Raw genomic sequence first — 16,078 nt, forward strand, 5'->3', positions numbered from 1 at the left:
GCCCTGAGGTTGAGCCGAGGCTAGGGGCGTACATACAGGGGCGTACATACAGGGTGCGTACATACAGGGGCGTACATACAGGGGCGTACATACAGGGGCGTACATACAGGAGCGTACATACAGGGGTCACGATTGCAACCCGGGTGGCAGCATGTAGCGAAACCGTTCACACCCCCCCCCCCCCGGCTGCTGAATACTCCCTTCTCCTCCCTCCCGCAGGTATTCAGCGGCGGCAGGAGAGAAATGGACGGATCAGTTCCTCTATATGCCCCCCCTGTCCTCTCTCCTGGTCCCCCTGTATTGTCTTTAGACCCCTGTGTGCTTCCCCCCCCCCCCCCCCCCACACAGCACCTCCAGGTCCCCCCCCGCCCCTCTCCTGCAGCTGAGTGGGGGGAGGGGTAATTCTCTCATTTACCAGTCCTTCCTTGTCTTAATGAATAGAATCAATGATCAATAACAATTACTGACTGTTTTTTCTTTCATAGCTGAATTATAGTAGATTTCCTGCGCTTCAGTTTGTGAATGAACAGGAAGCCTTTGTACATCCATGTCTTTATGGACCTTGAATGTGCACTGGTCCAATCATTTGGTGGAGGGGGGATTATGATGTGGGGGGAGGGGGGATTATGGTGTAGGAGGAGGGGGGATTATGGTGTGGGGTTGTTTTTCAGGGGTTGGGCTTGGCCCCTTAGTTCCAGTGAAGGGAACTCTTAAGGCGTCGGCATACCAAGACATTTTGGACAATTTCATGCTCCCAACTTTGTGGGAGGAGTTTGGGACGGCCCCTTCCTGTTCCAACACTGACTGCCCACCAGTGCACAAAGCAAGGTCCATAAAGACATGGATGAGCGAGTTTGTGGTGGAGTAACTTGACTGGCCTGCACAGAGTCCTGACCTCAACCCGATAGAACACCTTTGTGATGAATTAGAGCGGAGACTTTGAACCAGCCTTCTCATCCAACATCAGCGTGCCCCAGACGATGTCATTATATGACGAAGCGCGCGTCGGGAGGAGCTGACGTGCTGACGTCTCGCGTGCTGTGTTCGAAGGGACGGGTGTCCGTACAAGCCGGCCGGCTGAACTGCTTTTATTTGCTACATTTATTGTAAGTGGCTTTTCGTTCTTTTAATAAATGATGTTTTACAATGTTACGCTATGGTGATTCCTTTCTATTCTGGGAACGTCTGAATATTACGGTATCCTACCTGGTCACGGTCCTTGGCTGACAAGTTTGGCGAATCCATTTTGACCCCCCCCAGACGGGTTCCTCTGGAGATCTCTTGTGTCCCTATATTGGATAAAGGCCCTGGCCGGGTATAGGTCGCAAGCATTTCTCTTAGCACTGGTGGTGTGGTGAAGGTTGAAGTACTTACCGTGGGCCATCAATCTTGTTTTTCTCTATGCACGATATGAACTTTGTGTCACCATTTTGACATATGCCGTTTTATTCCTTCACTGTTGATTAAGAAGAAGGACTTTTCAGTTCCTTTCTGACCATATTGATTTATTGAGTGTTCTATTAATTGTACACTAATTCTTGATCACTCACTGCATTTAATTTATCTAACTTGGGGGATTAGCGCTGCTTTCTATTGTTTATTATTTGTTGTGTGTATCTCACTTTAGCTGCAGCTTTTTGTTTTGGGTGTATTATTTTTAGTCTTATTATCACAGCGCGGTAATTTACTGATCCAACATCAGCGCCTGACCTCACAAATGCTCTTCTGAAGAATGGTCCAACATTCCCATAGACACCCTCCTAAACCTTGTGGACGGCCTTCCCAGAAGAGGTGAAGCTGTTATTGAACCCTCCGGACTGGGATGTCATTAAAGGTCATGTGTGTGTAAAGGCAGGCGTCCCAATACTTTTGGGAATATAGTGTATATCCTCATAGAGAACACGCTCTATCATATATATTGTGTATGTTCTTTAGAATAAATTACGGGAGTGACAGGATGTGAAAACAAAGTTATGAGATAAAACTCCCCGATTGCGGTAAAACCAGAATGAGCGCGTTTGACCTGAATCATAGAAAATCACATGATTGGGTGTCCACAAATATGTATGCAAAGCATGCAAACTAACACTGCTAGAGACATTGGATGGGAGCCCGCCGCGCATGCATTACCGCCCAAAGAACAATCTCTGTATTGGTAAATTTGCAGATTTATTCCATTTTATTGATCCCATGGCACTATTTTCTTCTCCTTCGTTTTATATTTGCTGGGGGGGGGGGGGGGCACTATTTGTGTATTGGGAGTTTGAGAGAGAAATGTATTTTATTGGGGTGTCCCTTTCTCGGTGATGTGGGTATCCGGCACTATATATCGGTGACCCAGAGGTGGGTGTTTGTTCTTTATATTCTGGATTCCCTTGATTTACAAATAACAACATAGAATACACTTTCTGTGACATAACATCAGATGCACCATTATCTTCTAGTGCCACTAGGGGGCAGCATAATTCAATCCAGCACAGCCAAATGGGACAACCAGCGCTGGGACAATGCCATCCAGAGCCCCGGGGGGCGAACATGCCAAACTTCACCCCCCCCCCCCCCCCAAGATGTATGAGCATTATGTGTTAGTAACCCCCACCCCCCCCAAGCATTAATTCCCCCCTGCCTTCCAGACAAATCCGCCACCCCTGCTGAAATCCCCCCCCCAAAATCTTTGGCCCCCCTCCCATCTCAAATCCCCCAGCACCCCCCCCTCCATGAAAAAAAAATCACTCCTCCTAGAACAAATCATCTACTCCTCAAATTCCCCCCCTGCGTACAAATCCTCTTCCCCCACAACTCCAAATCCCCCCTCCTAGCACAAATCTTCCTTCCCAAATTTCCCCTCCTAACACAAATCCCCTTCCCCCTCTACTATATCACCTCTTCTAGCACAAACACCCCAAATCCCCCTCCAAGCACAAATCCTCTCCCCCCATGCCCCCTCCCAACACAAATACCCCCAAATCACCTCTCTCTCCTCGCACACACACAAATGTACCCTTCTAGAAAAATTCTTACCCTCTGCTGCCCCCCAAATTCCCCCACCCAACACAAATCTCACTCCCCTCAATCTCCTTGTGGTGGCCCCCCCCCTCCATCTCACATGATGCCATAGTGCACAGGGCAGTTGCCCCCCCCCCCCCCCCCCCCCCCCCCCCCCCCCTCCTGCCCACCACTTGTCCCGGCCCCAGGGGACAACCAAATGACGTCTGTTATTGAATGTAATGTGACGCATGTGCATGAAGAGGATAGGGGGGCCAGTCACATGATCATAGGCATACTAATGTGACGCGTGTGCATGAAGAGGATAGGGGGGCCAGTCACATGATCATAGGCATACTAATGTGACGCGTGTGCATGAAGAGGATAGGGGGCCAGTCACATGATCATAGGCATACTAATGTGACGCGTGTGCATGAAGAGGATAGGGGCCAGTCACATGATCATAGTAGGCATACTAAAAGTTAAAACTTGATTAGGGAGCGCACGATCCTCAACTCTGAAAGGCGCTGGATATTAATATGACCACTAGGGGGCGTATGAGAGAAATGTAGTAATTCTCAGGTTGGAAATAATGTAGCGAATAAATGGTAACAATCTGTCAGTACAATGATAGTGAGTGAATCTTGATTGTACACATAAATGAAATTAAAGAAGAATAAATAATCTAAATAAAACAAAGCTTGGTGTAGGTATCATAAAGGCCAGTGCCTAAGTATATAATAATAAAGCTGGACTGACAGATATACAAGAACTGGACCCCGGAGGCAGGATTTTTTTTCAGGGGGAACTCAGTTCCACCACCTCTGGCTCAGACCCTTTGGTGCCTGCTCACCACAATCACTTGTAAACACAGAAGTCAGGTTTCTGTGTTTACAAGTGACAGCTCTGCACTCTCTATTTAATGCAATCCTGGTATTTAATGCCCCTTTAAGACCCTCCTACTGTTTTCGTGAAATTTGACTGAACACACCCACTATTTGATGTGATTTGGAGGGTGTATGTAGGGGGAGGGGTTTTGTGGGGCCGTGGTTAAGTTCCAGCACCTATTGTTTGAGAAAAAAGCCCTGCCCAGAGGTAAAAGCTGTTTCCTGGCTCTGCGTCACCCCTATCACTGCAGGTCAACTCCGCCCCCTTGACCCCCAATAGGACCTTCCTGAATAGTAACATAAAAGACAGGCAGTACCCAGTGACGGTGTTCTTACTTTGTCCTCACTCGGGAACGTTCCTGATTGTTTCTGTATATTCCCACCGAGGGTTCCGTGGTGGAAGGTCCCTCTTGATATTGGGCGCTCCTGGTGCCTGGGATAGGCAGAACCCTTTAGTGTGGCTAGGGCCACCATCCTGGGCTCTCTCTCCCCCTAAGGTCTCCTCAGAATTCCACTTTAATTCAATTGCATCAGAAGTCACCTAATTAGTAAATAGAGTCCACCTGTGTGTCATTTAATCTCAGTATAAATACAGCTGTTCTGTGAAGCCCTCAGAGGTTAGAGAGAACCTTAGTGAACAAACAGCATCATGAAGGCCAAGGAACACACCAGGACAGGTCAGGGATAAAGTTGTAGAGAAGTATAAAGCAGGGTTAGGTTATAAAAAAATCTCCAAGCTTTGAACATCTCATGGAGCTCTGTTCAATCCATCATCGGAAAATGGAAAGAGTATGGCACAACTGCCAAACCTACCAAGACATGGCCGTCCACCTAAACTGACCGGCCGGGCAAGGAGAGCATTCATCAGAGAAGAGCCAAGAGGTCCATGGTAACTCTGGAGGAGCTGCAGAGATCCACAGCTCAGGTGGGGAGAATCTGTCCACAGGACAACTATTAGTCGTGTTCTCCACAAATCTGCCCTTTATGGAAGAGTGACAAGAAGAAAGACATTGGTGAAAGAAAGTCATAAGAAGTCCTGTTTGTAGTTTGTGAGAAGCCATTTACAAAAAATCACAACTACCGTTTTCTTGGTCTTTTAGTTATATTTAGCCTGCTTCATAAGGAAGTAATAAACAGAATCTTGCTATGCACATTGTGTGACAGATTCTGTTTTCCGTCTTCCTACACTGGTTTTTACATTATGGAGCCAGGTGGAGGGTGAGGACAGGGTGGCTGCAGCCAGGTGGAGGGGAGGACAGAGTGGACGCATCCAGCTGGAGGGGAGGACAGGGTGGATGCAGCCAGGTGGAGGGGAGGACAGGGTGGACGCAGCCAGGTGGAGGGGAGGACAGGGTGGATGCAGCCAGGTGGAGGGGAGGACAGGGTGAATGCAGCCATGTGGAGGGGGAGAACAGGGTGGACGCAGCCAGGTGGAGGGGAGGACAGAGTAGAGCAGCCAGGTGGAGGGGAGGATAGAGTAGAGCAGCCAGGTGGAGGGAAGGACAGGGTGGACACAGCCAGGTGGAGGGGAGGACAGGATGGAGGCAGCCAGGTGGAGGGGAGGACAGGGTGGACACAACCAGGAGGAGGGGAGGACAGGGTGGACGCAGCCAGGTGGAGGGACGAGGACAGGGTGGATGCAGCCAGGTGGAAGAAAGGACAGGGTGGACACAGCCGGGTGGAGGGGGAGGACAGGGTGGACACAGCCAGGTGGAGGGGAGGACAGGGTGGAGGCAGCCAGGTGGAGGGGAGGACAGGGTGGATGCAGCCAGGTGGAGGGGAGGACAGAATAGAGCAGTCAGGTGGAGGGGAGGATAGAGTAGAGCAGCCAGGTGGAGGGGTTACACAGTCACACCAGTGATAAGGTATCAGGAACCATGAATCAGACCGAGACAGAAGTAAAGTTAAATCACACTTGTTTAATAATAATAATAATGTAAACAGAGTAAGCATAGTCAAAACAAGCGAGTTCAGTAACCAGATTGGGTAGCCAGCCAAGCAAATGTCAGAGAGCCAGAGATAAATGTAGTAGTACAGTAAGCAGGATCAGGAGCCAGAAGAAACGTCAGCCGAGCAAGTCTTCAACAGGAACGCAGCAGAAAGTCTCCGTGATGTTGACAAAGGCGAAGGCAGAGATCAAGTGAGCTGGACGACTGTAAGTAGGCAGGACTGACGAGCATAATCAACAACAGCTGGGTAACTGTGGAGAGAGATGAGAGCTGGCAATTAGCTGACAGTTAAGCGGCCAGCTCAGAGAAGGAAGGGCTGAGCCCAGCCCTGACAGTACCCCTTCCTCAACGACCCCTCTCCCTCAGAGGACCGCCGAGCTTGCGGGGAAAACGTCTATGGCATATACGTTCCTCCGGACCGTACCCTTCCAATGCACCAGGTACTGTATACGCCCACGGAACCTACGGGAGTCAACAATGGATTGTACTGCATACTCCTCATGGTTCTCAATCTGTATAGGGTGAGGTCGCGGCACCGAGGTGGTAAAGCGATTGTAGACCAATGGTTTCAATAAGGAGACATGAAACACATTTGAGATGCGCATACTAGGAGGAAAGTCCAAGGCGTAAGCCACTGGGTTAATCCTGTGAAGGATACGGAAAGGCCCAATAAAACGAGGTGTGAACTTCAAAGAAGGAACACGAAGTTGGAGGTGTAAGATGACAGCCAGACTCTGTCCCCAACCTGGTAGGAAGGTGCAGGCAGGCGTCTGCGGTCAGCATGGAGTCTGTACCTATCGTTAGCATGTTGCAAAGTCTCCTGAACTTGTGCCCAAGTGGAACGAAGATCACGGAGATGCTCCTCTAACGCAGGAATACTCTGCGAAACAAACGAGTCATGCGGAATTACAGGAACCGGAACCGACTCCAACTTGGAAGGGGTACGGTCCAGAGGAACGCTCTTGGGTCTCATACTCGGACATACATGCCCCTGTCCTCCTCCATGATTTCCATAGACTTTTTCCCCTCAAGCCCGGTGGTCCTCCGAAGGGGAGGGGTCACTGAGGAGGGGGTACTGTCAGGACTGGGCTCAGCCCTTCCTTCTCTGAGCTGGCTGCTCAGCTGTCAGCTAATTGCCAGCTCCCATCTCTCTCCACAGTTACCCAGCTGTTGTTGATTCTGCTCGTCAGTCCTGCCTACTTACAGTCATCCAGCTCACTTGATCTCTGCCTTCGCCTTTGTCAACATCACAGAGACTTTCTCCTGCATTCCTGTTGAAGACTTGCTCGGCCAACGTTCCTTCTGACTCCTGATCCTGCTTGCTCTACTACTACGTTTATCTCTGGCTCTCTGACATTTGCTTGGCTGACTACCCGATCCTGTTACTGAACTCTGGCTTGTTTTGACCACGCTTACTCTGTTTATCTTATTATTATTATTAAACAAGTGTGATTTAACTTTACTTCTGTCTCGGTCTGATTCATGGTTCCTGATAGTTCTTCTGAATTCATGGCCTTCGCCTACTATCAGGATTCCTGATAATAGGCGAAGGCCATGAATTCAGAAGAACTATCAGGAACCATGAATCAGACCGAGACAGAAGTAAAGTTAAATCACACTTGTTTAATAATAATAATAATAATAATAATAATAATGTAAACAGAGTAAGCGTAGTCAAAACAAACCAGAGTTCAGTAACCGGATCAGGTAGTCAGCCAAGCAAATGTCAGAGAGCCAGAGATAAACGTAGTAGTTCAGCAAGCAGGGTCAGGAGCCAGAAGGAACGTCAGCTGAGCAAGTCTTCAACAGGAACGCAGGAGAAAGTCTCCGTGAGGTTGACAAAGGCGAAGGCAGAGATCAAGTGAGCTGGAAGACTTTAAGTAGACAGGACTGATGAGCAGAATCAACAACAGTTGGGTAACTGTGGAGAGAGATGAGAGCTGGCAATTAGCTGACAGCTGAGCGGCCAGCTCAGAGAAGGAAGGGCTGAGCCCAGCCCTGACATAAGGTCCTGTTCCTCTATGGAAGCCTTCATCCTCGGTCCCCCCATCCCCATCGCTCCCCCCCACCAGGAGGTAAGTTTTTACCTTGGTGGATATATAATAGAATCACTGGCACTTTCTCTCTGGCTCTCTCCCCCTGAAAGCCTTGTGGTCCCTCTTCTCCTCTCTCGGGCCTCTCTCCCCTCCTCATCTTCCCCCTCCCACTCAGGATGCTGGGGGGCTGCAGTCCACTCCCAGGGGATAGTCCTGGGCCCGCTGGTATCCGGGACTACACGTCCCATAATCCTCTGGCTAAAAGTTTCCCATTGGCCCTGAATGTGGCCAATAGGAGCGGGCATTGGCAGGCTGGGTGAATGAGAGCTGCTTGGCTCGAGTAGGAGAAGGAGGAGGTGGAAATCCCCCGCAGCTGCAGCTCTGTCTGTGTCCCTTCACAGAGCCTGTCAGTGTTGGCGCCGCTGCCCTATGTCCTGTGGCAGCAGCGGCTGATGATGGAATGTGCAGGGGGGGCAATCTGCACCCGGCATCAGCACTCACTGCAAAAGGCATTTTTTTTTAATTGGGGGGGGCACATGGAGGGGGAACAGTATAATGTTGGTGGGGCCATGGCCCCCTCTGCCCCCCCTAGTGGCGCCACTGGCGCAGACATACTCACACCTGCCTGCTGCCATTCCTGAGAAAGCTCTGCACTGTGGTGCCCCCATCTACCCCGCCTCTACACTGGTGGTGCCCCGATTCCGCAGCTGAATCAACTGTAGGAGACTGTCCTGGCGCTTGTTGGACTTTCTTGTGCACCCTGAAGCCTTCTTCACAACAATTGAACCTCTGTCCTTGAAGTTATTGATGGTCCGATAAATGGTTGATTTAGGTGCAATCTTAGTAGCTGCAATATCCTCGCCTGTGAATCCCTTTTTGTGCAAAGCAGTGATGACTGCGCGTGTTTCCTTGCATGGTTAACAGAGGAAGAACAATGATTTCAAGCACCACTCTCCAATCTGTTGTTCTAGCTCAATCAGCATTACAGAGTGATTTCCAGCCTAGTCCTCGTCAACACTGACACCTGTGTTAACGAGAGAATCACCTGACATGTCACCTGGTCCTTTTTGTGGCAGGGCTGAAATACAGTGGAAATGTTTTTTTTTATGGGATTAAGTTCATTTTCATGGCAAAGAGGTTCTTCATTCACCTGATCGCTCTTCATAACATTCTGGAGTATATGCAAATTACCATCATAAACATTGAGGCAGCAGACTTTGTGAAAATTAATATTTGTGTCATTCTCAAAACTTTTGGCCACCCAACCCTCCAGTGGCGGCTGGTGGGTTTTTTTTTGGGGGGGGCAAACAACCCTCCAGTCCTCTCTAGGTAGGTCAGTCAGTTGGCCGGCGGTCGGGTCACCCGCACCCCATTACCACGGCTAAGATGCGGGCGGGCAGCAGACTCCTACAGGCAGCAGGCAGAGGCTCTTGTGTCCTCTCCTCCTCTTCTGCATCACAGCAGCTTCCGCCATGCGTCTCCTCCTTCCTCCTCCTAGGCGTCCAATGGGATCGTCTGTCCTTTCAGCCAATTGGGTGGCGGGTCTCAAGGATCAGTGTGGTGATAGCAATTCACTATTGTCACACAACTGGGTGGGCTCGGAGAGCAGTGCTCTGCGCCCCAAACCCACCTTTTTTTAATCCAATTAAAGCCTCTGGCTCTAATCACGTGCTTAAAAAAAAAAAAAAAACTCCATTGGAATCCATACGTCCGGTGCCCTGCATGTAGATCAGGGGGCCAGATGCATGGACAGGGGGGGCAGCGCCCTAATGGATGGGCCGACGCTGCAACCCTCCCAGATATTTATTCGAAAATATAAAAAAGACAAAAGTGAATGGCGCTGAACTTTTCTTTGGAGCTCAGGGGACGTTACCATCAGTGTGATGTGTCCTTCCCGGTCTTCTGGTTCAGGTGAAATCTTCCTCCTCCAATGCCCACCCTGTAATCTTCCGGTGTGGAAAGGGTTAATAGAACTGGGGGAGCTGTGCTGTGCACTCATCTGCCCAGCTCATCCATTCACAGACATTGTACTACAGCTGACCTATGAATGGAGGATGGTGGATGATTGAAAGTTCCCCCCTCTCCATTCATAGATCTTGTTACATAGTTATATAGTTACATAGTTATATAGTTACATAGTTATATAGTTATATAATTACATAGTTACATAGTTACATAGTTATATAGTTACATAGTCTGGTTAAATAAAAGGACACAAGTCCATCTAGTTGGACCAATAAAAGGGAATAACGACGGCTTGTACTGCTTCTATGAATGGAGGAGCTGGGCAGAAAGGCCAGGTATACAGTCGACCACCGCGAAGTCACGGTTCAGAGTTTGCGGCCTCAGTCGTTCGCGGATTTGAACATTTTTTTGTATTGTAGAGAGAACACAAAGCAACCATAGAGGAAAACGTGTCCTGTGATCTCCTCCTCTAACCTGTTAAGAAAAGCCAGCAGAAGAAGACCTGTCAGAAGATACGACTCCCCCCCCCCCATTAAGGAGGAGGGGCTTATAAGGGGAGGAGACAGCAGTACAAAGGAGGAGGAGGGGCTTATAAGGGGAGGAGATAGCAGTACAAAGGAGGAGGGGCTTATAAGTGGAGGAGATAGCAGTACAAAGGAGGAGGGGCTTATAAGGGGAGGAGGAGACAGCAGTACAAAGGAGGAGGGGCTTATAAGGGGAGGAGGAGACAGCAGTACAAAGGAGGAGGAGGGGCTTATAAGGGGAGGAGGAGACAGCAGTAAAAAGGAGGAGGGGCTTATAAGGGGAGGAGATAGCAGTACAAAGGAGGAGGGGCTTATAAGGGGAGGAGATAGCAGTACAAAGGAGGGGGGGGCTTATAAGGGGAGGAGGAGACAGCAGTACAAAGGAGGAGGGGCTTATAAGGGGAGGAGGAGACAGCAGTACAAAGGAGGAGGGGCTTATAAGGGGAGGAGATAGCAGTACAAAGGAGGAGGGGCTTATAAGTGGAGGAGATAGCAGTACAAAGGAGGAGGGGCTTATAAGTGGAGGAGATAGCAGTACAAAGGAGGGGGGGCTTATAAGGGGAGGAGGAGACAGCAGTACAAAGGAGGAGGGGCTTATAAGGGGAGGAGATAGCAGTACAAAGGAGGGGGGGCTTATAAGGGGAGGAGGAGACAGCAGTACAAAGGAGGAGGGGCTTATAAGGGGAGGAGATAGCAGTACAAAGGAGGAGGGGCTTATAAGGGGAGGAGATAGCAGTACAAAGGAGGGGGGCTTATAAGGGGAGGAGGAGACAGCAGTACAAAGGAGGAGGGGCTTATAAGGGGAGGAGATAGCAGTACAAAGGAGGGGGGCTTATAAGGGGAGGAGGAGACAGCAGTACAAAGGAGGAGGGGCTTATAATTGGAGGAGGAGACAGCAGGACAAAAAATAATAATAAAAATACCATAAACCTTTCCCCTATTTTGTAGATTCTATAACTTTTGCGCAAACCAATCAATATACGCTTATTGCGATTTTTTACCAATAATATGTAGAAGAATACATATCGGCCTAAACTGAGGAAAAAACATTTTTTATATTTTTTTTTTTGGGATATTTATTATAGCAAAAAGTAAAAAATAATGCTTTTTTTTTAAACTGTTGGTATTTTTCTGTTTATAGCGCAAATAATAAAAACCGCAGAGGTGATCGAATACCACCAAAATAAATCTCTATTTGTGGGAAAAAAAGATGTCAATCTTGTTTGGGTGTAACGTCACATGACCGCGCAATTGTCAGCTAAAGCGACGCAGTGCCGAATGGCAAAAAGTGCTCTGGTCAGGAAGGGGGGTAAATCTTCCGGGGCTGAAGAGGTTAAAGAATAGATCTGTGCTGTATATAGAAGGACACGCCCCTTTATGAATTTCTAATAAAAGCAATCCAGAGAAATGTCAGTTTGCAGCCAATCAGCAGGCAGAGCGGATCACGTGACCGTAGAAAAGCGTCACGTCATGGTAGAGCGCAGTACTCTCAGTCTGCCGCACGGTGGCGCTGTGGGGAGGGGCGTTGTGATGGGCGGAGCCGGCTGTGTGATTACCGGAGACACCGGGAGGAGCGGAGGGGACCGGAGAAGGCGGAAGAAGCTCCAGGCCGGAGGAGACCCGGGGGGGGGGAGACAAGCCGGACATGCCGAGGTCAGAGGGGGAGGAGGGGCGACCATAGAGACCAAAATTCACCTCCATACACCCCATTATTATTATATGTGATCTGTATGGGGGATGGGAGGAGATGTGTACATGGGGGGGGATGATGGGAGGAGATGTGTACATGGGGGGGGGGGATGATGGGAGGAGATGTGTACATGGGGGGGGGGGGATGATGGGAGGAGATGTGTACATGGGGGGGGGGGGATGATGGGAGGAGATGTGTACATGGGGGGGGGGGGGATGATGGGAGGAGATGTGTACATGGGGGGGGGGGATGATGGGAGGAGATGTGTACATGGGGGGGGGGGGATGATGGGAGGAGATGTGTACATGGGGGGGGGGGGGATGATGGGAGGAGATGTGTACATGGGGGGGGGGGGATGATGGGAGGAGATGTGTACATGGGGGGGGGGGGATGATGGGAGGAGATGTGTACATGGGGGGGGGGGGGATGATGGGAGGAGATGTGTACATGGGGGGGGGGATGATGGGAGGAGATGTGTACATGGGGGGGGGGGGATGATGGGAGGAGATGTGTACATGGGGGGGGATGATGGGAGGAGATGTGTACATGGGGGGGGATGATGGGAGGAGATGTGTACATGGGGGGGGGGGATGATGGGAGGAGATGTGTACATGGGGGGGGGGGGATGATGGGAGGAGATGTGTACATGGGGGGGGGGGGGATGATGGGAGGAGATGTGTACATGGGGGGGGGGGGATGATGGGAGGAGATGTGTACATGGGGGGGGGGGGATGATGGGAGGAGATGTGTACATGGGGGGGGGGGGGATGATGGGAGGAGATGTGTACATGGGGGGGGGGGATGATGGGAGGAGATGTGTACATGGGGGGGGGGGGATGATGGGAGGAGATGTGTACATGGGGGGGGATGATGGGAGGAGATGTGTACATGGGGGGGGTGATGGGAGGAGATGTGTACATGGGGGGGGGGGGGATGATGGGAGGAGATGTGTACATGGGGGGGGGGGGATGATGGGAGGAGATGTGTACATGGGGGGGGGGGGATGATGGGAGGAGATGTGTACATGGGGGGGGATGATGGGAGGAGATGTGTACATGGGGGGGGGGGATGATGGGAGGAGATGTGTACATGGGGGGGGATGATGGGAGGAGATGTGTACATGGGGGGGGGGGATGATGGGAGGAGATGTGTACATGGGGGGGGGGGATGGGAGGAGATGTGTACATGGGGGGGGGATGATGGGAGGAGATGTGTACATGGGGGGGGGATGGGAGGAGATGTGTACATGGGGGGGGATGATGGGAGGAGATGTGTACATGGGGGGGGATGATGGGAGGAGATGTGTACATGGGGGGGGATGATGGGAGGAGATGTGTACATGGGGGGGGATGATGGGAGGAGATGTGTACATGGGGGGGGGGGGAGATGATGGGAGGAGATGTGTACATGGGGGGGGGGGAGATGATGGGAGGAGATGTGTACATGGGGGGGGGGGGATGATGGGAGGAGATGTGTACATGGGGGGGGGGGATGATGGGAGGAGATGTGTACATGGGGGGGGGGATGATGGGAGGAGATGTGTACATGGGGGGGGGGGGATGATGGGAGGAGATGTGTACATGGGGAGGGGGGGGATGATGGGAGGAGATGTGTACATGGGGGGGGGGGATGATGGGAGGAGATGTGTACATGGGGAGGGGGGGGATGATGGGAGGAGATGTGTACATGGGGGGGGGGGGATGATGGGAGGAGATGTGTACATGGGGGGGGGGGATGATGGGAGGAGATGTGTACATGGGGGGGGGGGGGGATGATGGGAGGAGATGTGTACATGGGGGGGGGGGGAGATGATGGGAGGAGATGTGTACATGGGGTGGGGGGGAGATGATGGGAGGAGATGTGTACATGGGGTGGGGGGGAGATGATGGGAGGAGATGTGTACATGGGGTGGGGGGGAGATGATGGGAGGAGATGTGTACATGGGGGGGGGGAGATGATGGGAGGAGATGTGTACATGGGGGGGGGGGAGATGATGGGAGGAGATGTGTACATGGGGGGGGGGGAGATGATGGGAGGAGATGTGTACATGGGGGGGGGGGGAGATGATGGGAGGAGATGTGTACATGGGGGGGGGGGAGATGATGGGAGGAGATGTGTACATGGGGGGGGGGGAGATGATGGGAGGAGATGTGTACATGGGGGGGGGGGAGATGATGGGAGGAGATGTGTACATGGGGGGGGGGATGATGGGAGGAGATGTGTACATGGGGGGGGGGAGATGATGGGAGGAGATGTGTACATGGGGGGGGGGGAGATGATGGGAGGAGATGTGTACATGGGGGGGGGGGGAGATGATGGGAGGAGATGTGTACATGGGGGGGGGGGGGATGATGGGAGGAGATGTGTACATGGGGGGGGGGGGGGGATGATGGGAGGAGATGTGTACATGGGGGGGGGGGGAGATGATGGGAGGAGATGTGTACATGGGGGGGGGGGGAGATGATGGGAGGAGATGTGTACATGGGGGGGGGGGAGATGATGGGAGGAGATGTGTACATGGGGGGGGGGGGGATGATGGGAGGAGATGTGTACATGGGGGGGGGGGGGGATGATGGGAGGAGATGTGTACATGGGGGGGGGGGGATGATGGGAGGAGATGTGTACATGGGGGGGGGGGATGATGGGAGGAGATGTGTACAGGGGGGGGTGATGGGGGGAGGGGTGATTGGTGACTCCTACATTCATACAATAGATGGTAATTTGGGGTCAGATGGGGAATCTTTCCTATATATGTGGACAGTCATCATAATTGTCCTGATATCACAATGGGAGAGCGCTGATGGCGGTGGGAGACCCGCTGCATAGTAGACAGGTGGATGGTTTTACCTCGGGCCCCCCCCCCCGGCTCTGGGATCTGTAGCTGGAGCCCATAAAATTACTGAAAGCCAAACTATTCACATTTGTAGCCAGAATCTCGGCCATGATGATGAGGGGGGATGTCTGACCCCCGAAACATGTTGTCCTCATCTATCTGACTTCCATTAGACTTTTTGTGCTCTCATCCTTGTTTTTTTTTTTTTTCAATATTCAGACCCCCGAGGTTATCCTGATAGACGTTTTCCTACCTTCGTGCCCAGCGCCCTCTCCCAGTTGCCCAGCGCCCTCTCCCAGTTGCCCAGCGCTCTCTCCCAGTTGCCCAGCGCTCTCTCCCAGTTGCCCAGCGCCCTCTCCCAGTTGCCCAGCGCCCTCTCCCAGTTGCCCAGCGCCCTCTCCCAGTTGCCCAGCGCCCTCTCCCAGTTGCCCAGCGCCCTCTCCCAGTTGCCCAGCGCCCTCTCCCAGTTGCCCAGCGCCCTCTCCCAGTTGCCCAGCGCTCTCTCCCAGTTGCCCAGCGCTCTCCCGGTGCCCAGCTCTCTCGCTCCTACAGGAGTAACATGAGGAAGAGCATTTTGAAGGGCAGATTAGTAGAGCAGCCTCCGTAGACAACCATGTCTCTCTCAGTAGATGAATGTAGCCACCCAGGGAGGTAGAATGCGGTAGGATCACCAGGTGAAAATAACATGAAAAGAAGATGAATGCAGCCACCACATCGTTGCGCCATTTTTGTTGATGGGTTGAAATATTCTTCACAGAGACGGGATATGAAGTTTTGTTTTTCTCGGGTTGCTTGTAGCTTTCAGTCACTGGTTTCCCTTCCATAACTTCTGGTTCCCGATGACGTGGTCACTGGCGTGGTTGTGTCATCTCCCGTGTCCCGTGTCTTGCAGGGTGACTGGATATGGAATACAATGACAAGCTGGCCAGGTTCCGCCAGGGTCACCTCAACCCTTTCAACAAAGCGAGAGAAGAGGAGCCCTGCGAGGACACAGAGCGGGTGCCTTCAAAGGGTTTGTATTATCGGGGCGGGAATGTGGGGGGGGGGGGGGGGGCTTCTACTGTGCTTCCAAAATTGTATACCTGGATGTACTGGAAGGGCCAATCCATTATTGCTTCCAGTTACAGTGACCGGCTCCTGCTGGCAGTCTACACCGCACTGGCCGGTCACCTGCCCACCTTCTTGTGGTTCCTCAGTAGTCTGGCCTTC

At 51.8% G+C, this 16,078-nt stretch overlaps 1 protein-coding gene across 2 annotated transcripts in view; it reads left to right on the top strand.

The window, feature by feature from the left end:
- Window positions 1–11,858: 11,858 nt before the first annotated feature.
- DEF8 (differentially expressed in FDCP 8 homolog) overlaps window positions 11,859–16,078 on the top strand; it is a 30,869-nt gene continuing 26,649 nt past the window's right edge. The window contains exons 1-2 of one of the 2 annotated variants that reach the window (XM_073605970.1): window positions 11,859–11,999; window positions 15,762–15,881. In XM_073605970.1, the coding sequence (XP_073462071.1) occupies window positions 15,773–15,881 (109 nt within the window). In that variant the 5' untranslated portion in view covers window positions 11,859–11,999; window positions 15,762–15,772. The remainder of the gene's footprint in view (window positions 12,000–15,761; window positions 15,882–16,078) is intronic. The other variant, XM_073605971.1, reaches the window with a different exon arrangement.

Source organism: Aquarana catesbeiana, linkage group LG11 (genome assembly GCF_042186555.1).
Source record: "Aquarana catesbeiana isolate 2022-GZ linkage group LG11, ASM4218655v1, whole genome shotgun sequence".
Taxonomy (NCBI): Eukaryota; Metazoa; Chordata; class Amphibia; order Anura; family Ranidae; genus Aquarana; species Aquarana catesbeiana.